Consider the following 25117-nt stretch of genomic DNA (forward strand, 5'->3'; position numbering starts at 1 on the left):
GGAATAAACTCTCTTGTCTTTCTTTGTTTCTCAGCTGGCAAATTTTTGGAGAAAAATGAGGACAGGTCTTGTGAAACGTTAGGGGCAGGATGACATGAGGGGCACAAACACATGTCTGGCACAGATTGAACTGGAGACACTAAAAGAAGGAAAATGTCACCCCTAACACGGGGGCTGCCCGCCTGCCTTAAGTCAAAGCAGCCATGTGGCACACTGCTACTGCATCCCTGCCCATGGCAGGGGATGGAGCTGGATCATCCTTAAGGTCCCTTCCTACCCAAACCATTCTGTGGTGATTTGTGGGCGCTGATGTCCAAGCGTGTGATGTTGCCCTGCCCCAGAGACCCCTCCTGGGGTGCACTGCCAAAATCCTTGACACAGCAGCTGATTTCAGCTCAGAAATGCAGAAACTCAGCCACCGTGGGGTGAAGTGCACGAGGAGACACTGCAGCACATAGGACACACTGCTGGGAGGCAGTGCCCATGGCATTTGTCAGGATTCCTACTGGATGCTGCCAGGTGCCAGGCCTGCCAGCAGTGCCAGACCCACTGCTGCTCCCACTTCACCTGCTGGTGAAGTTTTGTGACATGATGAGCTTATGTGGAGGGTTTTATTTAATTATTTTTGCCCAACAGATTAGAAAACAGAAAGTCAATGATATCTTGCTGGCCCCACAGCTGTGCCCTATTAATGCACACAGTGATGAGAACCATGGGGTTGGCCCCACCTTGGAGCCAGCACTGAATGAGCCCATGACTTCCTGTGCCAACACTTCCTGCACCGGGGCACGTTGTGTCGGGAAAGCCCAGACCTCAGTCAGGAGAACAAAAGGCACACATTCTCTTGACGCACCTTGAGCCTCACCTTCATGTCTGGCAAACCCTATTCCAGCAAGGAGAAGCTTTCACACAGGGCTTTGGAAGGCTGGTGCATCCATGGGTGGAAGAGCCCAGCCTGTGGGGCACAGTTTGTCCTGGGCAGTCTGATGGTGCCTGTCAGCATTCCACAAGAGCCTGTCAACCACTGTCACTGCTCTTAATTAGCTGATGCTCTCCCTCTCCTCTCCTCTCCTCTCCTCTCCTCTCCTCACCCTTGGTTAGAAGAAGAGCTTGGGCACATGAAGCCGAGGACAAGCACAGGCAGCACTCCCCTGAGAGGGAGAAAAGCACAGGAGAAGGGGCAGTGCAAATTGTAAAACCGCTGTGCACAACAGGGCAGTGAGGGAAGTCCTGGGTGTTTTTGCTACGGGTATGTAATGCCTTCTGTGGAGGCCACTCCTCTCTCAGCATCTCTCCTCCAGCCTTTAGATCCATAGATAGGAGTTAGGCTAAATCTGTAAAGAAAAGTAGGCACCTTTATTTCAGGGGTTGATCCAAGTAGGAAACCCAAATAACCATTTGGGCAGAGGTCTCTCAAGTCTGGGTGAGACTGTCCAAGGAGGGGCTTATGCAGGCACAGGAACTGGCCCCGACTCCTTTTTTTGCATGTGAAACCTTCACTGTCGAGCTGTTAGGATGAATGAGAGAGGGGGCAGATCCCCAGCTGCACACAAACCCTGGATGTTTCCCTTGCAGAAAGGCAGCCAGGCCGGTTTACACCAGCCTCAGGGACTGGATCACAGCATATTTACTCTCTGGGGGGGCATGACGTAGCCAAGACAAAAAGTGGTTTCTGTACAAAACACAGCAAATATATCTAATCGTTGCTATCGTGGGCAGGTGTTCATTCTTTATCACAGTTTCCCATTTAATTTCCAATTTAATAATTACAGTTTGACGTTGCTTGTAATGATAAATTTCTTTTTTTGTTTGGCACAGCTTGAAAAGTAACCAGAAATTCCCTCTTGCTGCTTTTCTTGTAGCACAGGCAGCTGTTAGGGGGGATCAGTCATTTCCTGGGTGTTGTAGCCCTTTCTGTACATGGTGAGAGCTTCCAGGGATGGGGCAGTCACAGCTTCTCTGGGCACTCTGTGCCAGGGCCTCACCACCCTCACAGGGAAGAATTTCTCCCAAATGTCTAAACTCTGTCTGAAGCCATTCCCCCTTGTCCTACCACTCCAGCCCTTTGTAAATAGTTCCTTTCCATTTTCCTTATCAGCTTCCATCAATCCTGGACCTGGTCACTTACCCAGGTGAGAGGGAGAGCCAAGCAGGAAGGATATTTCCCATCACAGACAGAGCTATTTCTCCTATCCCTTTCCCACTCACCTGGGGAGGGAAAGTCAAAGGTGCAAACACTTTCTGCTTTCAGTAAAAATCAGAGTAGGCTGGCTGAAATAATAGGGCAGAAAGCCCCTTAGTTTCTGTCTTCCCCATTGAAATATTCCAAAGTATAAAATAAAGATCTACATCTAAAACCCCATCACCCCTTTTATCCTCCCAGATTTGAGGGAGTTTGTTCTGAAAGCATTAACTGGGGCATCTCATCACTTCCATTTTTTTTTTCCCAAACCTTTCTAACATACAAACAGCAAGTTTGCTGTAATTGGCCCTTTTCCCAGGGAGCTTTCAGTGAGTCAGCATTTTCTGACCAACATATTCCCATCTTCTTCAAATACTTTCAGGCAGCTGCAGTGAAAAAAGTCAGAACTTTGACAGCCTGGGGAGAACTTTGTGTGTTCTTCTTCACAGAAGAAGACTGTTCCCAACAGATCCTTGGGCAGGACACCAGCACTCCTCTTTTTGGAGCATCAGCTCCTGCTCCATTTATTCTAACAAACTGCTTCCCTACCAGCACTACCTGGCACAAAACATCTGTAACTGGGGCAGACTGTGGTTAGTTGATGTAAAAGGAGTTACACCAGTCTGCTGTGGTGGAAGCACAGAGGCATGGTTAGGACCTGGGGTACACCAGTTGTGGTACTGGTCCATAATGACTCCTTTTTCTTTGAACTCCTCAGTGAGTTCCTTGAGAGGATTGTGTTTCCAGAAGTGGGTACAAGTGCAATATGGACATCCTGGAGTTCACCTCCCACTACAAAATGCTGACAGGGTCCCATGGGCGACTCCTCTACCCTTGAGCTGCATCATCCTGGCCAGAGCTGCAAAGACTCAGGCCAACCCCACCCGCCACAGCAAAGAAAGCAACATCCTCTCCTTGTTCCCACCAGGCTTTTATTTGCTCATGACCAAGCCTAAGCTCTTCAGTCTTGGGCAGTAAGTCAGAGCAACACTGCACAAAACATGAACAAGGAGAGCAAGAAAGGAAGCCCTGCACCAGCCAAGCTGGAGGGCTGAGCCCAGGACAGCCTGTGCTGCAGGAGCAGTGCCCTGACCTGCACTGACAGCTGAAGGCACCTGTGCAAAGGCAGAGCACAAAGCAAGGCAGCTGGAGTGAGGGGGTGGGCTGGGGGGGAAGGAGATGGATGCTGATGTTTGTGGACAGCAGAGCACCTTGCACAACAGGGAGTTATGTGATGGCTGGCACTGTCCCAGCCTCTCCCTGTCCTACAGGAACCTCCCACAGGCAGCACAGCTCCACCCCTGTCACACAGCAGCACCACTGACACCCACACACGGTGTCCTTGCACCCTCACCTGGCTGTGCTGCACCAAACTGAGGGTCCCTCTGGCAAACAGCTCCACCAAAACTACACTTATCTTTGTTCTGCCCAGGTGATGCACTTCACCAGCAAATCAGGGAGAGAGATGAAGAAAAACACCCCTTCAACACACTTTTTAGTGTCTCCAGCCAAAGTGATGGGTGAGTTGGCAAGTGAGAGGCTGGGGTGGTGTATGGCCACACAGTAACAGCAGGTTGAAATTACTGCCCAGCTGCCCTTCACAGAGCTGTGCCTGTGTGGGAGGGACAGAAGGCTGCCCTGGAATGCAGCACCCAGCCAAAGGAGAGGGGATGGAGATATAGGCAAGGTGGAGAGAAGGAAAGGAAGCAGGAGGAGAAAACTTGCAAGCGTCTTTCTTAATTCTAAGTGTTCTCAGACTTGCTTAGCTCTAATCTTTAATTCATATTTTCATTACAGTCTCTTTGCTCCGTAAAGTCTGCATTTCATGTAAAAGGAGCAGCTCAGACATAAATTATTTGAAATAAGTCAACCCCTTCTTAAAGACCTCTACTCTACATATGTGTAGGCTCCAATAAAGAAGCATTAAACATTCACCAAATTAGAAATACATGAAGACAGTGTCTGCCACTCTTCTCATACAGATATGCTTCACACTCCCAACCTTCTAGAGCAGCCAAAGCAAACCCTCTCTAATCCTTCCAGAACCCCTGACCATGCAAAACACCCCAGCCTCCTGCAATGTGCCTCTGGGCCACCCAGGGGTATCAGCAGGTCAGATCCTCAGCTGGAGTAAATCAGAGTAAAGCAAAGCTTGTTTTACACCAAGTGACACCGACACAGGATTTGGCTTTCAGCTTCTCTTGCAGCAAAGTGGTTTACAGCAATGTCATTGGATCATAAAGTCACTTTGGGTATTTTGAAGTCACACCAAGAACCAGGTGGGGAACAGCAACATGATGCCTGCTTTAATTTCAGTACTGCCCAGGCTCCTGCAAAGGAACCTGGCTTCCCAATGGGAATCCAGGAACTCTTCCCTCCCCTCCAAAAATCCCCTAGCCCACCCCTTCTCTATAAGACATGATCATGATGAATAGTGAACCTTGAACTACCACTCTCACAGGCCAGTGCACACAAACTTCAGCAACATCTCCCCAAGGGGGAACAACCAGGATGAGCAAAAGCTTTTTCATAAATATTTCTGAGTTTGAAGAGTAATGCAGAGCAGGTGACGTGTTTCCCACATCTCTGAGAGCAGTGTCTGCTGAAAGAGAGCTTTGGAGCTGGTCCTGTCCCACAAAAGGCTCCTCATGATCCTCCCTGACCCTTCTCTTCAGGGTGCCTGTTACACTCATCTGAACTCTGCTGTGGTGGAAGCACAGAGGCATGGTTAGGACCTGGGGTACAAATTCAGGGTAGCAGCTTTCAGCTCCTGCCTGGCCTTCAGCAGTCAGGCAGAGCCTTTTCCTGCCATGTTTAATTTGTGCATTATCCCTTTCTTGCTTGCTGGGCAGAGGCAGAGAACACAGAGGCTTGGGAAGCCACAGGTGACCCGTGCAGGTGAACACACCAGGTTCAGGGGCTGCTGTCCTGCTGGCTCCAGGCTGCAGCTCCCTGGGAATGGAGCTCTTCCAGCAGCATCCCTGTCACTGCTCAGCCCAGCACCCCGGCTTTGTGTGAGCACTGAGCTGTGGCATGGGCTTAATCACATGAAGTGCTGGCTCAGTTCAGGGCTTTTTTGTTCTCCAAAGGCTCTTCCTCTCCCTCGTTGCTCTCAGTCTCACTTCCTCTGAAACTTCACAAGGTGGCAGATTCAACTCAGCCCTCCCGGATGCTGTCTAACATCAGGATGGCTAATTTTGGAAGTTTCAACTTTTCCAAAGCTTTTCACTGTTATAGAGGCCTCTTCCAACAGCTGTGACCAATCTTGAGTCAGCAGGGCATCTGGATAATTCAAGTGCTGCAGATTTCCAAAGCAATGGAGGATCTAGCTCTTGACAGATGCTTTTGTGTCTAATTCTCACCAGCAAGTTCAGCATCTACATGCCTTTAACCCCTTGGCCTGAAGAGATCAGATGGACGAGCTCCACTGAAAATCAGTTTCAGGGAAATGACTTCTCAAGGAACAGTAAAGCAAGCACTGGAGTATTTTGTCAGGTTGGTGTCTGCCTGGTCGAAATACACCTCCTCATTTTCAGTCTTGATCTTCTACCAACTTTCAAATCAATCCTTTCTTTCCTCTGTTGGCAATCAAATCACTGCTTCAACTGAGCTAAAAGGGCACCACAGCTCACACTCCTGCTGGTCATCACCAAGAACATTATCCAGTCCTTCCCGTGGCCCCTCGGGCTCACAGCTGAGGGGGGTGGTGGCTGTGGGGGTGACCAAGTGCCCCAAAAGTTGGCTGCCATCAGCAAGTCCCAACCATGCAGGGTGACATGGCTATGCTATGCTACTGCCTTCAGCTGCCAGGACCTGGGGAGAGGATGGTGGAGTCCAGCAAAATCCGGCGTGGGGAGCACTTCTTCTCCTTGGCTGGGCACATTCCCTTGCATCTGCACAACCAACCAGCACATTGCATAGACTGGGATTGAAGGGGGTTTAAGTGCAATCTTAAAATCTGGCCATTTCAGGAATTCCTGAAATAAATTAGAAGAGGAATTTTATTTAGTTGTTGTTGTTTTTTTTTTTTTTAAAGGGATCTCCCCATGGCTCCAAATCACTGTTTTCCACAAAGTAAATGAACATGAAGTCTTCTCTCATCCTCTTGCCACAATTTCTGTGTCGCCTTTATCCTCCAACAGTTGTATTTAATCAAATGGCAGACAAAACATCCTGTCCCCAAATCCTTCCCTCTTTTTTCCTCCAATTTTAGTAATTTTTTTTCCATGCTTCCTTGATTTTTTTGTCACTGATCAAGTTGGAAGCAGAAGCTTTCCAAAACAATGACCTGGAGCTTCAGCGATCCACATCTTGCAGATAAATAACAAGCCACATTTATGCAATAAAGCACCAGCACTGGATTATTCCATATTAAAACCTTGGCACTTTTCAAGCAGCAATAATTTGGAATAACACAGACCATGTGGGGAAGGGTTTTTGTCAGTACTGCTTACCAACATGCACTGTTAATCCATCACCTTCACCTACAAGAATTTACATTGAGATGGAGCCTTTTGTCCTGCAAAATCCCAAAGGGTTTTGCAAAGTGGACAGCTCCCATTGCCCTCCCAGGGCAATCCCTGGGCAGGGGTTTGGCTGTCCCTGGCTGGGAAGGAAGAGCCCTGCTCCCTGACTGCATTGCCATGCCTCTTTCTGCAGCATCCAGGCATTCCTGCCCTGCTCACTTTGGGAATGGAAATGAAGCTCATGAACCACCTCTGAACTGGCTGGGCAGGACAGGAATAGCCTGGCCCATGCCCAGACACCAAGTGCCCACAGCCCAGGTGTTCCAAAGGGACACCCCCTGGGCACTCCCAGACATCTCCCACTCAGAAAAAATGCATTTCTTCACAGCACTTGCCAAGAAAAGGCAGCATCAAAGGACGGCCCCCAGGTGTTATTCTACACAGAGACATGCAAAGCTCACTCAGGGACACGTGTAACACGGATTTGTTTGCCAAAGGAGAGGCTTCAACAGGCTGGGAAAATCCCTGGGGGGTTCCTGAGCAAGACACACTGTGTTACAGCAGGATCAGGCTGGGGTGCAGAATGCTTATTTCAAATTAACTCCAACAGAGAAATAATGAGCAGTGAGTTTATATTTCAGTAAATTAAGAGAGAAGCTTAGGTAAAATGTGGGTTTGTATGCACAGAAATAAATTATTATTTACTCACGTTTGTGCTCATGCCCTCAAATATGAAGATATTTGTATGGATTTATTAATATTTATACCACATTATAATAAATACTCACAAGAGCTTTGCATGAAGACATGCTATTTTACCAAGGTAAAATCTGTTGAAGGTCAAAGGGATCTTTTACCTGTGTGTGGATGGCAGGATCAGCCTCTTTACTTGAAAATCTGTATCAACCCTGATAATTTAAAACTTTAATTAAAGACTCAGTGACAGATTATCTACAAAATGTCTTCCTGCTGCCCAGTATTCCATCAGAAATGTCTTCAGAAGCCCAGGCTGAGTAAGCACACTTGCCAGGAAATATTTCACTGTGGACATGTTAGCTTTTATCTGGCTCGTTGGGTAACAAATTCTTTTGTTGAGGACTGGTGACAACAAAAATTAAGCTAGAGGCAAAACCAGACCCCAACCCAAAAATTTATAATATTTGTTTTGTTCATCTCTCAAGAAAATGAAGCACAGGAAGTTTCTCCCTTTGTGCACTGCAGTAGGTGAGAGTTACTTGGAGCTGGCAAAGCAGAGGAACCCATTTAATCTGGATCACAGATTAAACCAGATGAAGTGACGTGAGGGATGATACAGCAGGGATGCCCCCATCCCAGCATCCTGCACTGCTCCCAGGCCACATCCAAAGGGCTGAAGGAAATGGGAAGAGCAACCTCCAAGCGATGCAAAGAAAGGGAGTCAAAGCGCACACACACCAATACCAGGGCTCACCCCACAGCAGTGGATGGGTTTATGGGGAGGGACAAGCAGAGGTCTGGGAATGAAGAGCACAGGGTGAGGAGAGAAGGGCCCAGGAACACCACACAGGCACCTCTACAGCCCTAGCCACGGGAGCATGCAGACCTCACTGGGAATTTTGGCTTGGAAAGGTTCTGGCACAGGCAGAGTGGAGGGATGTTCTCACAGAACTGCTGCAGAACCTGGGGCAGGAGGGACAGAGGTGGCGGCACCACGAGCTGGACCCTAACAGTGACAGGCCACTTGGAGATCCTGCAGAGGAGAGAGTTAACAGCAGTGACACACTTTTGTCTGGAGAAGTCACAGGGGCTGGAAAGAACAACTCGAGGCCATAATTCTGCGGTCTGTCACTACCAGGAAACGTGAAATCCAGTGACCTTTCATCTCTGTGACAGAAATGCTGCACAGCACCTGGAGCCATCGCCCTCAAAATCCACTCTGACAAATTGGATGATAGGACATGAAGGAGAAAACGTCCTCTGCCTCCTTCACCCCCAGACTGGAGCCTCCCAGTGAAGTCTGCATGCTCCGTGTGGAATGTGGTATCCCTTGCCAGGAAGAGCCAGCCTTGAATGAGCTGCTGTGGTTAGTGAGACACAAGATAACAATCTCATTTCTTTGGCTAAGAAGGAACAAATCTCCAAAGCCATTTGTTCAGACTGCTCTTAAATGATGGGAGAGAAATCGGTATTGGCTTTCTATGAATCTTCAGGCCAGGAATGTTAGAATCAACAGATTTTTGCATTATCACAGAATCACAGAATTCCAGACTGGTCTGGGTTGGAAGGCATCTTAAAGATCATCCCCTTCCACCGCCTGCCATGGGCAGGACACCTTCCACTATCCCAGGTTGCTCTAAGCCCTGTCCAGCCTGGCCTGGGACACTTCCTGGGATGGGGCAGCCACAGCTTCTCTGGGCAGCCTGTTCCAGTGCTCACTGAATCACAGCACTTCTGCCCTTGGCAGAACATAGCTAATAAGATTATGAAAATCTACCTGACTCTATGGAAAGAGAATTATTCTCTCATTAATAGCAGCAACAGCTAAACAAGCAGACAAGCCATGCTCCTAGCAGAGTGCAGCAAATGATGCAGGGCTGTGTTTAATCTAAAACGAGGATTTCCCTTATCAAAATTTTCAGGGGTAGCTTTTGAATTGAGTATTTGCACCACAGAGATTACTCCCCCACAGTAACTGTATCCCTTGAGCTCTTCTGTTTGTCAGTCTGAAATTACAATCACAGGGACTAAAAACATTTTCATCACAGCAGAACACGGCACTGTGTCTTCACCACTTCGGCAGAAGACAAAAGCTACTGAATGGAAGGAAAAAATAAGTTTAAAAAGGGGTGTTTCAGTCATTTAAGCGGGTCTGTCGGCTTGTGTTATCTTCACGCATTTGTGAAACTGAGCTTTAATTGACTGGCTGAAGTGGAGAGCTGAAAGACAAAATCTTGGTCTCAAGATGAGCAGAGAGCTGCAAACACTGTGCTCCTCATTCATTAGGACGTGTCAGAGGGATTCAGATGGGAAGGGACACAGGAATGGCTGCTACTTCCACTTGAATCTCCCAGACTGTAAGAGAAAGGTGAACGGTGTGTGCCACACTCAGCTACATCCAAGAGCAGTAACAAACTGATCATCAGAGTCCCCATGACACAGGAACTGCCTTGGTGCCTACCAATTTCTATCACTGTGGGAATCACTTCATTACATTGTGAAGGACACAGCCAAAACTGCCAGCTTGGGTCAACTATAAGCCAGTCAGGCCCAGCAGCAGCAGGAGGAGCAGAAAACCCTTCCAGCTGAGGGGTCTCCATCCCTGCAGCCAGGCTGGGACACCAGGAGGGGTTCAGCTCCCCCCACAGCACCCCCATGCAGACATGCTCCTCCATCCCAAGGAACAGCCACAACCCTCCACTGGCTGAGCTGTGCTGCAAGACCCAGAGACCAGGATTCCCAAAGCATCCAGGCTGCTCTGAAAGGGATGGTGAGAGATATGTCCCTGCCTAAAACGGGCCCCAGATGTAGAGCTTTACGTGTATCCCCAAGAGATGAGCAAAGAGAGGAGTGGAGAGATTTGGCAAAACCATGAATGAAGCCTTCTGGTTTCCCTGTGAGAGTTCCAACGACCTCGCTGTGTCCCACAGTCCGTTCAGCAAGCAGCTGGTCTTCCTCCTGTCCTGCTGTCCTTGTTCCCACCAGCAGGAGCTGCTCTCTGCCTTTCCCCTGGTGTTTTGGGCACACTGTTCTGGGAAGAAAGATGCCTCTCACTCCTGGTCAGGGGGTGTCGGGGACTGCATCACAGAAAGCCACCAACCCCCCCAAAGGGGGCATGTGCTCCTGGGGGAAATGGCCACGGTGGGGAAATCCAGCAGCTCCTGGAGCTGTGAAAGCCCCTCAGAGCCTGCACTCCTGGGAAGCCTCAGGGATGCTCACAGGTGGGTTGATGTGATGCAGACTGGATGGGATGTGCTGCCACTGTAAATGAGGGGATTTGGGATGGTGCCCTACACATGACAGGAACACAGAGGCCACACAAGCTCCAGAGGTGTTTGTTGGGGTGTCAGTGGGTCTGAGCTCGGTGACAGGCCTGGGGACAGCCAGTGGTACCCCTGAGTCAGCAGCCCAGGACACCAGTCTTGGTGAGCGTGATGAGAAACACCCAAACACAGCTAAACAAAGGTAGTGCACAGAGCTGGGTAACAAACCTCTCCTCTGAATTTTAGCAATAAAAACAAACCAATGAGATTTCCTATGAACATTTTCTGCTTTCCAACAGAAACACAAAACTCAATGAAAATCTGACAAAATATTTTGGAACAAAAATACAGATACAAACCTCAGGATTTCAAGTAATATTTATGGTGTAATTTTCCAAACATTTTTTAATTTTTCAAGTTCCTTCAGTAAAGTATTTTATGTTTCCAACTCTTTGCCTTTACTCTGTCTTACAGAGCAGAAAATGTGTTGAAAATGTTATTTCTTTACCAACATTTTCATTTAGGTACAAAAGCAACCATTACTCTTATCCAGCAGCAGTGATGTATGTAAGAGCAAATATATACGGATAGTGAATTCTGAACACAAGGAGATGAATCCAAGTAGCCATTTCTTACATGTTTAGAAAGCTGTGAAAAGGTTTATGTGCAGCTGCCTTACCTTTTAATCTGTCTTCACATCTACATTAGGAGAAAGGTGCTTTTTCAGAGATGTATGTGAGTACAGGCTGTGGTACAAGACCCGGGAGACCTTTTTGGAAACAGATTTCTTTTCCAAAGAGGTACTTTCAGTCATTTCAAAGCATTTCTTGAAAGTATTGATGAATTTAATTCGTGAAATCACCTCAGCAGGACAATGAGGGCCAGTGCTATACAGAGACTCCAGCACACAACTAACAATGTTCTGGGCTTGGTGGGTGTCTTACTGGCCACAGGAAAAGTTCTGCCATTGATTTTGGTGAGTTTTCCCTTGGCCTCAGACAATAACCATTGGTTTGTTAATGCAGGGACAAAGGCCCTCTCTTTTCGCATGTATTCGATTCTCTGTTAGACTAATTTTGAGAAAACAACAAAGAAATGAAACAACAATCACTGACATCAGGACTCAATCCCATAAAACCTTTATCAATCCAGCCATTCCATCTCTTCAAGGAGAAGACACAGGCCAGGAAGGGCAGCTTAAATTTTCACCCCATAACTAAAACACCAGGAGAAGGACCAGCCCATGCCGATGGAAACAAACCCCAGTAACAGCATTTCAATCAAAAGTTTCCTTTATATCTCTGTTAGAGCCAACACGGTTCTTTCTTACCATTTTTGCAGACAGGACAACACTGCTCTGGTTCATAGACCGGGTTGACACACTCGGGGACTGCGCAGTCTGCTACAACACAGTGAACTTCATTGCTGGGCTCGCAGCGACACCATTCGCATGGCGAGGGCTAGGAACAAATCTCAAATTAGCCCATTGCCTCCCGCAGCTCACAAGTTTGCAACATTCCCATCTTGCCACAAGATAAACACATCAGCGTTCAATACCCCTTGACTGAGTCATTCATTATGGGTGATACAAGTTAACCTCTGGCACAAAGAGCAACAGCTGAAATAGGAAACCACAACATCAGCAAAACCAGCGAGCTCAGCCTTGCTTTCCCATGCAGAGTGTAAGGTCTTTTAGGCTTTTAGGTCCTTTTGCCAAAAAAACCCTGAGCTGCAGCCTCTAGGCTGTACCTTGCTGTACCCATCTGTTTTATCTTACACGTGTGGCCAGAAGAAGAGCAGGATTTGTGGAAGGTCCTGAGTGGTGGTTCGTTCCAGGAAGGGAGGACAGGCTGATTTTCCAGGCTGTACCCATCTCTCACGTAGGCCACCACTGCCAGGCACCCCCAAGCTGTTGGAAGGGTGCTTCTGGGATGACCTGTCCATCCCCCAGCCTCCTGGGGTGTTTTCATTCCCGCTTTTCAGGGCAGAGGAGAACAGTGTCTCTCTTGGAGGTCAAATCCATTTTATTCCATGTTTGTGCAGCACCTGCCTCAGGGGTCTGTGAGCACTCCTGTAACACAGCCATGAGTTCTCAGCCTGGCCCCTCTCCTGCTTGCTCCAAAAAGGTTTGTGAGCTTCCATAAAATATGTAAATAATTAAGAGACTGACTAATTCTGCTGAGTCAGGGAATTCAGAATCGAAGCACCCAGCTAAATGGTTTTGTTTCAGCACCATCAATTTGGCCAGGGAGTTCTATCCACCTCCAAATTGCACAGAGTTGTTACTGTCTCAACCTTTAAAAAGCTGTGAAAATCTGCTGAAAACATAGAAAGGTCAGTGTTTTAAGGTCCCCAGTGACTTATGTGTGTGCTAGTGTCATGAAATCATGGCAACAGAGCTAAGGAAGGAGAATAAGAGGAGAATTGAAAGGAAAATAACTTCCTTTCAGTACCAATACGTTCCATATGTAACTCCCAGTTTCTCAGCATCCATCACTAACATTTCAGTGAGTAAATGTGGGTATTGGGAAAAATTCTACTTTATGTGAATCTGCAGCTGTGGGAATTCCTCAATATTAAAAAATATTGCTCAATATTAGAAAATAAAGTGGGATGCAAAGAAAGAAGGATTCATCCTGATGTATTTCAGACCTCAGTGCTGGGTCACGCATTTCTACAAGATAGATATGACCTGTGAGCCTTGTTTGTGGCTTGTAAGAAGCTCTTCAGTTCACCTCTAAGAAGCTCCATGTGTCTTGAGTCGAATAATTTATTCCCAGGAAATTTATTTCTACCTTAAAATGCAATAATTAAAGCTTCCCTTGCTTTGTCTCAGCATCTGCAGTCTATAATTCCCATCACCTCTCATTTGCTCATGGCTTTGGCAATTTAGATAAAATCAGCACTCCTTGAGCAAGGGAAGAAGAGTGTGGAGGTGGAATTCCTCTCTCTAATTATCGTTCCTCTTTCAATCCTGCTTTGATTTCTGTCTGAAGCACCAGGAATCTAAATTCATTTGACTGACATTTCTTATTCAAGGCTATTTAATAGGAAGAAACAATACAGAAGAAAACAGACAGAGCTATTTTCTGAGGGATCAATAAGAAAATTGCTGCTTTGTTTTTACTCATTTCAATCACTAATTATATGGAGCAGTAGAACTAGATCTTGTGATTTGTGGAAGCTTTCACTGACGTCTCCTCCAGGGCTTGTACCCATCCTCACTACTCCAGTGGCTGCAATGCTGAGGAATAAGTGATGCTTTTCCAGGGCTGCAGCCCAATCCACGGCTTGAAGAGGATCAGCACAAGTGGAAGCTGCCCCTAAACGACTCTGCAGCTGAGCAGATGAGACATGACACACACATCTTCTGCCTCAGCCGGGGTGGTGCAGCCTGAAAATGACACTGTAACAAAGCACGATGTTGCCTGATGCTCAGAGCAGCTTTCCAAGCGGGAAGAGCTGCACGCAATTAGAGAAGGAAAGCACACCCTGGCAGAACACAGTGAACTGATGCCTTTAGAAGACTGACCTAGAACAGAGGCCAGACAGAGCTAAAGAATAAAGTAGGAATTTATTAAAAGGCCTCAATGAATCCACCTTGGGCAGCACAAGAGCCCAGCCAGGGCTACACCCAAGATAAACCCAAAATGGACAGCAGGTCACAGGGTCTCTCACTTTCTATAAATTCTGGTCCATTTGCATACTGGAGTTAATTGTCCAGTTATAGCTTCAGGAGATGAAGTCCCATCCTCTTGTTTTTCTCTCTTCAGTTCACCATTGTTTGTACTTTTTGGGCCTGAAGCTTAGAACAGCTGTCCTTGGACAAGCTGGAAAAGGATTGTTCTGCCTGCCTACCCTGTGAAGAGAGCTTGCCAACACTTAATAAGAAGCTCAGAGTTACACACTAAAGCAGCACAGAATCTGAGAAATACAAAAGCTAAAACTTAAGGCATCATTTCCCCCCTTTAGAGGCTTGACCTAAGCTACCAGATGAAAAGGCTGCTTTGGCATGAACCAGATCTTTCCCTGCCACCTCCTCCTCCCCGCTGTATTAAGGTCAAGCCACTTGGTCTTGTCACCAGGATCTTCCTTTGGTCACTTGTCAGTGCCACTTACCATGGGGGACTCCAGCCCTCCTGTCCACTTGGTTTATGGGAGCCTTGGCACTTTCTCCCATGGGATGTGCTTTGGGATCCAATCTGCAAATCCCTGCCCATTCAGAAAGGACTTTGTCCCAAGCACACTGATTGAGCATTTTGAAGCTGTTGTCTGCAGGCTCTGCATCCATCTATTCCTTCCCCTGGTGCTACCCTTCTTGTGGAACAATTCTGGGACACTGGCCAGAAAGTCCTCTGTCTATTGGTACAGGTAGCAGGAAGACCAAGCAGCAAAATGACAAACTGGGAACCAGTGAAGAACAGGGAACCAGCAGAAGATGTCCTTAAGTTTGGTTTCCTGTTTCCCAGTTTAAAGATTTATCCCCCATGAAAGAGGGGTGGTTTACACTTTTGTAGCCACTGCAGTTCAAACAACAATTCCAGAAAAGGAACTTTCATCCCTGCTGAAGAAGGATACTGAAAAAACACAGGGGATTTTCTGGAGTAGGAAGGAAAGAGGACACTGTCCCACATGAACAGTGCAAATGCTTTACCTGTGTCCCTTAAACTGATATTCTGGAAAGAGTGTTAAGATTAAAGGATCACAAAAGGTGGTAATTTACTCACTCCCCTGTCCAAGGCAGAAAAATCTCTTAGAAAAACTCTCTAGGGAAGGATTTATTAGGCAGCATTTCAAGAGCTGTTGGTGCAGAAACATTCTTCTGACCACTGCCCAAAAGGAAAGGGTGCTCACGATGCCCAGCCACAACATGGATACAAGTCCACACCATTCCGTGGTCCTGCACTGCTCAATGTGATTTCAGAAACGGCTCTCCCAGGAGCAAGCTGGGCCCTTCTCTAGAAGGTAGCACTCAGTAGAGCAGTTTGACTTGGCAAACCAGTGCAAAGCACTGAAATTCTTTTTACCCCATCTCCAGTTCTAATGGGGGTGAGAGCAGTGACACTCAGAGCCAGTGGGGTGATATGTTCTTGGATGTTGTTGTCAGCGTAGGGCCAAGTCAAGCCAAGCTGCTGGGAAGCAGAGGTGGCCAACATCTATCCACCATCCAAGGGCTTTTAACAGCAGCTGAAATGGGACACAGAGCACAAGGGACCTTCTCAGTCTCTGCACTGACCCTAATCCACCTCTCCTGCAGCCAGTCACTTCAAAAAGAAGCAGCACAACCCATTCATAACCACCCCTAAGATCACAACTCAATTTCTATTTCTCTTCTGTTCTACTGATCCCAAGGAGGACTGTGAGCCCAGGTTTGGCTGGGAGGGCAGGTTCAGTCCCTGGGCAATCCTGTGTGGGATGGCCCCATCACACACCTCAGGATGGCTGGACGAAGGAGCCAGCACTCCCTCTGTTGTGTGGCTGGGAAACCTGAGTCTCAGGTGCTGTCAAATGGGAAACATCTGCAATCAGCAGAGTTTGTTAACAATGCAAGAAGGAAGGAAAATTAGAACAGAGAATAGAAAATACACGCGGCTAATAAAGATTTTATGTGCATGAGCACATAATGATAAACTTGACAGATGATATAAACAAACACATGAAAAAGGCAGCAAAGGAAACAGAATGAAAAACAAGATACACCCTGCGCAGGGGAAATTGGGAAACCAACCAGGATATGGGTGTCCCACCTCCTAATCTTCTCTCTTGCACCCATAGTCACCAGGTCCCCACCGCTTACATCCTCTTTTTGGAAGCAAATGCCAGCACACATAGGAATTATGACTGCTATCATCCAGCTACTCCTCTCTTACAGGGTTGGGCAGCACGTGGGTTTTTCTTTTATCAGCTACAAGATTTCAAAAACCCACAGAAATTTCATACCTCTGAGAGGTCTATTTTGTGAGCAGGACTTCAAGTCCTCTGCAAGGACTGGTGGACAGCCAGAGAGATCACACGATCAAACAATTCTTTAGGCAATAGCCAGCCTACAATACTGATTATTCCCAAACATAAGGGAGAAGAAAATGGAAATCTGAATTCAGAACTCAGAATGTTTAAATCTACTCCTTTATGCTTTTCTAAAACTGAAGAGATCTGAATCAAACTTCTTTTAGACCATGGCAGCTGGTACAACTACACCAATAACTGATACACAAAACTTCAAGATTTTAGGCCACACCTTGCAAGAAGCACCTCAGTCATCTCATTCAGTATGAGAATTCTCTTGTTGCAAGTACTCACTGAACCTCATCTCCGTATTTCTCCTTTAGTTCATGTCTTGGCCATAGTTACAGCACCCAAGCCACCCCTCTGCTGCCCCAAACATGGGAAAGGCTTTTATATATCCTCACCAAGTAGGGAATATTCTCCCTGAGTGAATGGAGGAAGCATATCTGTATCTGTGAAACATCATTTTGCAGCCTTCCTCTTGCCTGCCTGCAATCAGGATTTCTCTGTCTTTCAGTCTGCTCATCAATCACTCTTAGCTGCTTCTACACCAACAGCTCTGGAGAGGTGGAGAGGGAGTGATTTACCTAAGACAAACTAAAAACCCTGAAGATGACATCTGACTGATCCTTTTTGTTCACCTGTTTGTTCTGTCAGTCAATAAGAAGCCATTTCCCTCATTTTTTGCTCTTCTGCCACATTAACCAGGCTAACTGGTTTCCAAGTCACCCAGCTCAGGAGATGTCTCAGACCAAGTTTTAAGGCTGCAGTTCCCTGTGATCAGTTGGGATTCTTCCAGCTGGCTTTGCTCAGACTTAGGGTTTGAGGCTCATACCCCTCCAGGAGCTGGGAAAACGCTGCTCATTTTCCAAGCAGCCTTCCAAGATTAAAGTGCTATTTGGCACCTGAGTATTTCAAGAGCCAGTGCATCTTGTATCATTAAAACTGTTACTCCTGGAGACCTTCCACTCCATGAATTTAGACACCAGCTCCTCCAGGCATATTTAGCACAGCCATTTCCTAACACTTAGGACCTCTCCTCACTTTTCCAAGAAAAGGCCTTGAATTGTGCATTATTTTCTTTGTAGCTGGGTTTTCAGCCTCATGGAAGAAGATTTACATCTTTGCTGGAGCCAGGCTGCTCAAATCCTGAGATGCAGTACTCTCTTCCCCCTCCTTCCTACAGCTAAGCCTGAAGAGAGTTTTTGTACAAAGATGTGCCCTAATCCCATCCTGGAAGGCTTCATCTCATTGCCAAGGTCCCATGAAGTGGTGCATAAGGACCACGTTCCCACGCTGCCTGACACACAACAGCCCTTCACCAACCAGACACAGCTCCTGCCAGACAGCTGCACAGCAACACAGACTCCACAGCTATTGTATCAGGAATACTTGACTTTTCTTCTGGGGAACAAAGTACATGTTTACAACCATCTAATCGTGTTACAATGCACCTACTGATCATTGTGCAGGGGCTGTCCAAGTCATTGGAAGACAATCCAAGTATTTTCACTGAATTGAGTGTACCTGTTATGGGGGCCTGTGGTGTTCTTCAGAGTCAAACGGGTGAATTTACAACATGGCCAGAATGACTGGAGCAATCTGCTTGGTTGACTGGAACACAAAGAGGAGCATAAGCACAAAACTAAGCCAGTGGGCTTGATTCTGATCCCTGGGGAGCCAAGGAGCCATCACATCAAATCAGAGGCAGAGGAGATACTGGGACTCTCAGTACCACGGCAAACCAAAATCAGGCATTTCAGCTCCCAGCTCCTTCAAACACCTAAGAGGATGTGGTGTGTAAGGATGCTGCTCTTCTAGGTGATACTGCAAAGGGGAAAAATGCTTTTATTGCCAGTTTTACTGAATATGGAATTGAAATGCTTTCTCCCCCTTCGAGAACATATTAGAAGAAGTGCCAACCCCTTAAAAAGGAAGTGCCATTTCTGCTGATGCCAAGGTGGTTTGGGATGCAGTGGATCTCACCTGGCAGTTCTGCACACTAGAGGCACCATGGCCATAGGTTCAGATCCACAAGTTGTATCCACACTCACCTCCTGCCTACACTCTGGATGCGTCCCATCCCCTGCAAGTGCTGGGCTCCAAGAAAAGGAAGACTGAAAACCATCTCTGCTGTCAATCCCTCCCACTTTTAGTTTTCAAGAGACTCTAAGAGATAATCCCTCAGACAGGCTGGACTGAAGGCATCCTGCTCGATGCAGACAAAACAGTAGGAAGAGCAGAGCAATGCAGAGTGACGTCTGTCAAATTGGGCACTTACATCTTGAGAGGAGCTGTAACTTTTAATGATGCTAAGGACAATGGCAATTCTGATGGAAATTATCTCTGTAGCTACAGTTTCAGGTGGGGAATTTATTGGCAGGAAGCAAGAAAGGGAAGAAAGTTTGAAAGGACCTCATGAATAAATTTGGAGGCAAAAATGGCTCCCGCATCATGGCTGAGGTGGGAAGTCATAAACCAGGGGAGAGGAATAAAAAAGGAACTGGGATAGCATTCATCAGAGATACTCCTGGAGGAGAAATTAGAATCATTTTCATTGTTATTGAAATTGCCTGTGATCTCAGACAGATTAGCAGAAGATTGCAGGAAAATTCAGAGAGCTTTCAGCTGAGAAATTTTGCAGGTGCCAAATTTGTGGAGAAGGAGCTGGTGAACAAGTCCCACCTGAAGGTGGGACTGAAACCTGCCCACTTCTCTTTTGAGCTGCTCACTTGGCTTTCACTATAAGCAGTGCATAAATAACCATCTAATTTGTGTTAAAATTTTGGTAAATGTCTCTTTTGTATGTGCCAATACAAAACCCCTCAAAGTGCAAAAAATTTCTCTCATTTTTGTCACTTACTTAATAAAATAAAAATCACCCAGCCAGCTAGTGGAGATACAATATCAATTACACAGCAGGAACTGTAACCACCTGGATTTTCCATAGGTGGAAAGTTGCTCAAATCAACAATATGTTGAGTAATTATAGACAAAAACACTCACTGAAAACACCATCAGGTTGCAAATGACTTTGCAACAGGAAAAACTATTAAGTCATTAGATAATTTATCTGCAGTGAAAAAATTGGAGCTGCATCCTACTTATATGGAGCCCTAGCAATACAAATCAACTTTGCCATCCAAAAATTGAAAAATGCTTGCACCACACTGCAGACTGGCTAAACCAAGCACCTGGCTTCCAAGAAGCAGCAGAAGCAGATGCTGAGATCCTGTTTTTAAGGGAGCCCTCAACACACACACAAGCATTGCTAACACAAGAATCTTTCCAGCGTGCTGGTGAGCAGGCTTGGATTCTGGAGATGGAAAAGCACAAGGATGCTCTAATCCCTCCAGGTTGTGTATTCCTCTCCTCCCCTCATTCCCAGGCCATGCCTGTCCATAATCAGAAACAACATTATCCTTGTCATTCTTCTGTAAACATTCCTGGGGAGCCCTAGAGATCAGTAAAGGCAGATGAGGGGCACAGAAGATGCACCTCATGCTGGGTATGCTGGGCCCACATTTGATGAGTCAGGCTTGTGATGGCTTTAGGAGCTTTGTACTCATAGATTTGCTCTGTGCCACACAATTTGATGAGTTTAAAAGGCTCCTGGAACCTTGTCTGGATCTGAAGAGTGACTCCTCCATTAGCTGATGAGAGAGACAACCTTGAGCTGAGTCCTGGCCCCTCTTCCACCAGAGCTGTGCATCTGCAGTCTCATGGCTGCTTTTCTCTCCCGAGAGCAGTAGCAAAGCTTCCTGTAAAAACATGACTTTGCACTTCTTCCGTGAGAATGCTCTCTTTGCTTTGATATATGTCTCCTTTTATTCCTTACAATAGTTGCACCTCACCTACCCTGGGGCTCTGTCACTTTGGTGATAATTTTTATGACTCGATTACAATAGTTTTTTAGTTCAGACATGCCCAGTGCCAGGGAAGGGAACTCCTTCTGAAAGGTTACAGATATGACAGATGGCTCCAACGTGTGAAGTGCAGCCCTGCTCAGACACAGACAAAATGTCTGTGTGTGCTGCACCTTTGTTAAGCTCCTTTTAATGTCAGCAAGGAAAGGGAGCCCAGCTGGCAGATTTCTGCTCTCCATTCCCTCCTGGCTGGCTTTTGCAATGAAGGAGCCATATCTAGGAGAAAGCCTCCTGGAGCAGGGAGAAAGGAATGGAGGACCTGGTCAGTAAGGTGATCCCTTTTACATGTGTTTTCCCTATACCTGAGTCTGCTGTTTCCTCCTTTATCCACAATGAGATGGGAGAAGGTGGCGAGATCAGCTCCATGTACTGATAAAACACTAAGTTTCTATTATGGAGGAAGGTATAATACAACCAGACATCACTGGGAAGGAGATGTGGACCTTGGTCCTGTTCCTATTCCCTGTTCCAGGGAAGTTCCTATTTCTAGGAACTAATGATCTAAGGGGATGCCATCATTTGGTTATGAGCACAGGCTGGGAAGGATGTGAACTGAAAACGGGTTTGAATGGGTTATCTGTGATGAGAGAATACACTGGGCTCTGCTTACACAGGGAGCACACTGGGCTAACCCTCAGTCAGAAAAGTTTTGCTGACTGGGATGACCACAGTTAACAGACTGGGAGATTCCCTGCTTTCAGGAGCTGTTTCAAACCGTACTGCTTCTCCAAGCATACTGATTTTACTGTAATTCCCAAAGAATTACCCCTGATATTACCACAGAACAGAGTAAGGAAGACTTGCATATCCTTATTTTGCAACTAGACTGAGCATTGTCACTACATAACTTATCTAATTACAGCTTCTAAAACAGTAACTAGAATAATTGGCTGATTGAGCATTTTTTTAATGAATGCAATTCTGCACAGAGCACATTCCAGTGGCAACAAACACACACCTGCACTTCCCCTCCCTCTGGCAGGAAACAGTTTCCTAAAAAAACCTTCTCACCAATGAGCTGTGTATGTTTCTAAGGATGACATCCTTCTTCCTAAGCAGATGACCCGAGGACCTCCTGCTCACCAGCCCCACAGAAACAGCCTGGGTGACAGAGACAAATAGTGTGGTAGAGCCAAGGGATGAGCAGGTCTCCCCTTGGCCCCACTGAGCATTGTCTGCCACAACAATAAAGGCTCAGACTTGATTTTACCACTCTTGGAAGGAGCTGGTAACACCTGCATGTACTACATGTTCCATTTTCTTAACAGTAAGGCTCCAGCAGCCATGGAGAGAGGGCAGGGAAGTGCCAGAGCTTCTCCACTGGCTGTGCAGAGATATCCCCTCTCCTTCAGCAGCTCCCTGGACAGCCTCCATTCTGGAAGCCAGCAGAGCTGATGGGCTATTTCCTGGAGTGAATCACTGAAAGCCCAGCCCCAACTCTGGCAGTACAAATGTTGGGCACACATTAATTCCTGTGTCATGTTTACTGGGAAAATACCAGTCCCTTGAGATTGCATGTACAGGCTGAGCTCTGCACTGGGCAGCTGCACTGTGACTAAAACCAGGGGCTTCTGCTCAGTTCCTGCTGATTCTGAATTGTAGGGATTCAGGTTTTGGGTCTCATCCATTTCAGTGGGGAGCTCTGGGACAGTTTGTGTGTGGCACAGACAGCACCACTGAGCTCTGAGCTTTTGGGGCCTCCCATGTATTACTGTGCTCCGGGGAAGAAAATTCCATAGAATTTTTTTGCCAAATTCTGAATAAAGCCCACCTTCTTTCACCTATTGTAATAATATATTTGTGAATAATGTGATATATATATTACAGAATCAGTAGCTAAATTCATAGCATAATTTTAAAAATAGGTTTCACTATAGATCAACATGTGACAGGCCTATCTATTTTAGTATGTTTTCTTGGTACAAATTATGACAGAAATACAGTAAGTCAGTAATTTTAGATTCCTTTGCATAGACATTGTCACTGTATTTTTGCCAGGAGGGAGATAATAAATCATACTTTTCCATCTGACTGATGTTCTGTTTCCCCTGTCTGATTTCAATGGCTGTATACTATCTTCAGAGCTGGCATTGTTCATGGCTCCTTTTATTAAAGCACAGGCACGTTATTGAAATTTCTTTTGTATTATGATTTTGTAGCCATATGTGAAATTGCACAACACACAAGAAGGGAAAAAAAAAAAAAGCCCCACTTGTTTGAGTCATAGTAGGAAAAAAAAAGCCTGCTGCACACATCTTGGAGAGAAAAATGCCAATATTAAAATGGGGGACCCATGCTGGCCCTCTCCACCCAGGGCTGCCACACTCTTGTTTCTCACCTAAGAGCACCACCCCACCAGTAACACTGCAACATCCCAAGTGCTCCATTCATATTTGATAAGCTTGCACTCCTAGGCTGGGTACCTGGAGGTCTGAGCCAGGCTGTTGTTTACTCCACTTAATTTCTATTTCTGTTCAGAAATTTCTATTTCTGGCACAGTTCTGGGGGGTGGGGAATCCCTTTTTGGTTTCACTGCCTCCTTTTCTCCAGCATCACGATGGACACACTGTGTTTCAGGGGCTGAGAGCTGCTGGGATAGCAGCTGCATACCAGCCTGCATGTGCCTTTTGATGAGAGGCCTTGCTTTGCTCAGTTAAATTCAGGTAATTGCATTAATAAAACATTTTAAAGAGCATTAACAAAGGAGAAGGAGGTGCCACTATTCTGAAGTAAAGGTTTCCATAATGAGCTGAGAATCAGTGTACAATAATGCTATGCTTCCACAGTCCCTCATATATTTTGGGTTCTGATTACACCCTGAAGAACCCTGCTAGAGCTGTGTCCCTACTGTGCAAAGCACTGTTCAAGACATAAAGTCAGCAAGATACAAAAACCTTCACTGAAGGATTACAGGTGATTTGTGGACAAAACAAAGCAATGAACTTAAGACATAGTGGCAGGGAACAGGGAAAAGAAAAATAAAGTAGAACTTTAGCAATGAAATCCTGGCTTTTTTCAAGTCAGCAAAAACTTTGCCCTGGAAGGAAAAATTTCACCTTTCCTGCTTTTTTTGTTGTTGTCTTGTTTTGTTTTGGTTTTTTTTTCAGTGTGGAGGAAAAGGGCAAGGGCAAGGGCAAGAGTTTGTTTTCCCACCTCTCCACACTTGTGCTGATGCAAGGGACAAATCCTTGGGCTTCACCTAGGGACTTTTTCAGTGAGGATAGGTCTGGGAGGAGCGAAGGTGGAAGGGGAGAGGACAAGGAAGTGGAGAAGTCACTGGGAAGGGCAGGCAAATCAAGGCAGCAGCATAGGATAGGCAATGGCAGAGCCAATGGCCAGAAGAAATTGCAGCTCTGTTCTTGGCAGAAAGGAAGACAGCCACTGAAGAGCACCCAAAAAATATCCAAAGTATTTTCCAAGCTCAAGTTCACAATTGCAGGTTGAAGCTGCCCTTCTCACTTGAACATCATCAGGAAGGCCAAAATCTCTGGTGTTCCCACGCAAAGGATAACTCACCCAACATTCTGCCAGGCTAACACAGATATTTTAGTGTCTGTGCTTGGGAAATTCCTGCCACTGCCTTGGAGGAGGATGGCACCATGCCCACCCTCCTGCAGGGACAGGGAGCAGTCCCTGCCTGTCAGTCTAAAACAGAGAGAATATTTCAAGATGTCAGCTTGACAATCTCTTGTGAACTGACCATTTATCTTGAAGCAGTGGCATTTTGCTACATATCCAGAGGTCTTCAGGAGGTTATCCTAAATGTGCCTCTGCTGGGTGATGAGAGACCCAGAAAGTTCAGAGCTGATAATGGACTTTCCAAACTAACAACCCAATCTTCTTCCAGTGACTCCTCACTGTGGCTACAAATACACTGTAACCACGCCATAATTCCATTTCTCAAAGGTGTGTGCTTTTCTGCCAGTAAGCCATACAAGAGAGCAAAAACTAATCAGCACTTAGGGACACTGTTGCCTCAGTGACATTTGCAGGAGCTCTCCATCAGCTGCCAATGAACATCCGTCACGCTGGCAGAACACTGTCTGCTTAACTTTACATCAGCTGCTGGCTGGGGACATTCATTTCAAACACAGCCCTGTGTACTTACAATAACCAAGCCCAATCTGCATTTGCTTGTTTGCTGTCTCTGAGAAGAAAGTGGGGGCTTAACAGCCTCCCTGAGACATCTCTGTTCCTACAGGCCAGCACAGAGCACTCGGGACTCAGACCTTAACCTCCAGGACTGAAATCAAAGCAAGGAGGATGTGTGATGTGAGAGAAAAAGCAGTTGCCAAGTGACCCCAAGAGTCCCTGCCAGATCCCTCTGGAGAAAACAGCCTGGGATTTCCAGCTTCCTTCACACCTTCCCTGCAGCCACCACAGCTGCCTTCACCCCTGCTCTGAGAGCAGCCAGTGGGGACCAGAGATGCCACATTCCAGTCCAACAAAGAGAAAAGCAGAAAACAAGATGGGAAAGAGAGAGACGGATCCCAGTAAAACCCACCAGAGCTGCCCTCTCTCCTGCTCCACAGGTATCAGAATCCTGACCACCAGGCATCAAGCTGTATTTTAATCTGC

General features: G+C 46.5%; 1 protein-coding gene across 2 annotated transcripts in view; it reads right to left on the reverse strand.

The window, feature by feature from the left end:
* VWC2L (von Willebrand factor C domain containing 2 like) overlaps positions 1 to 25117 on the reverse strand; it is a 46460-nt gene that overhangs the window by 15292 nt on the left and 6051 nt on the right. The window contains exons 3-4 of one of the 2 annotated variants that reach the window (XM_041460225.1): positions 11938 to 12067; positions 4600 to 6159 (exon numbers count right to left, since the gene is read on the reverse strand). In XM_041460225.1, coding sequence (XP_041316159.1) covers positions 6134 to 6159; positions 11938 to 12067 — 156 coding nt within the window. In that variant the 3' untranslated portion in view covers positions 4600 to 6133. Of the gene's footprint in view, positions 1 to 4599; positions 6160 to 11937; positions 12068 to 25117 lie in introns of those variants that run through there. The other variant, XM_041460224.1, reaches the window with a different exon arrangement.

Source organism: Pyrgilauda ruficollis, unplaced genomic scaffold, assembly GCF_017590135.1.
Source record: "Pyrgilauda ruficollis isolate IOZ18807 unplaced genomic scaffold, ASM1759013v1 scaffold140, whole genome shotgun sequence".
In the NCBI taxonomy this organism is placed as follows: Eukaryota; Metazoa; Chordata; class Aves; order Passeriformes; family Passeridae; genus Pyrgilauda; species Pyrgilauda ruficollis.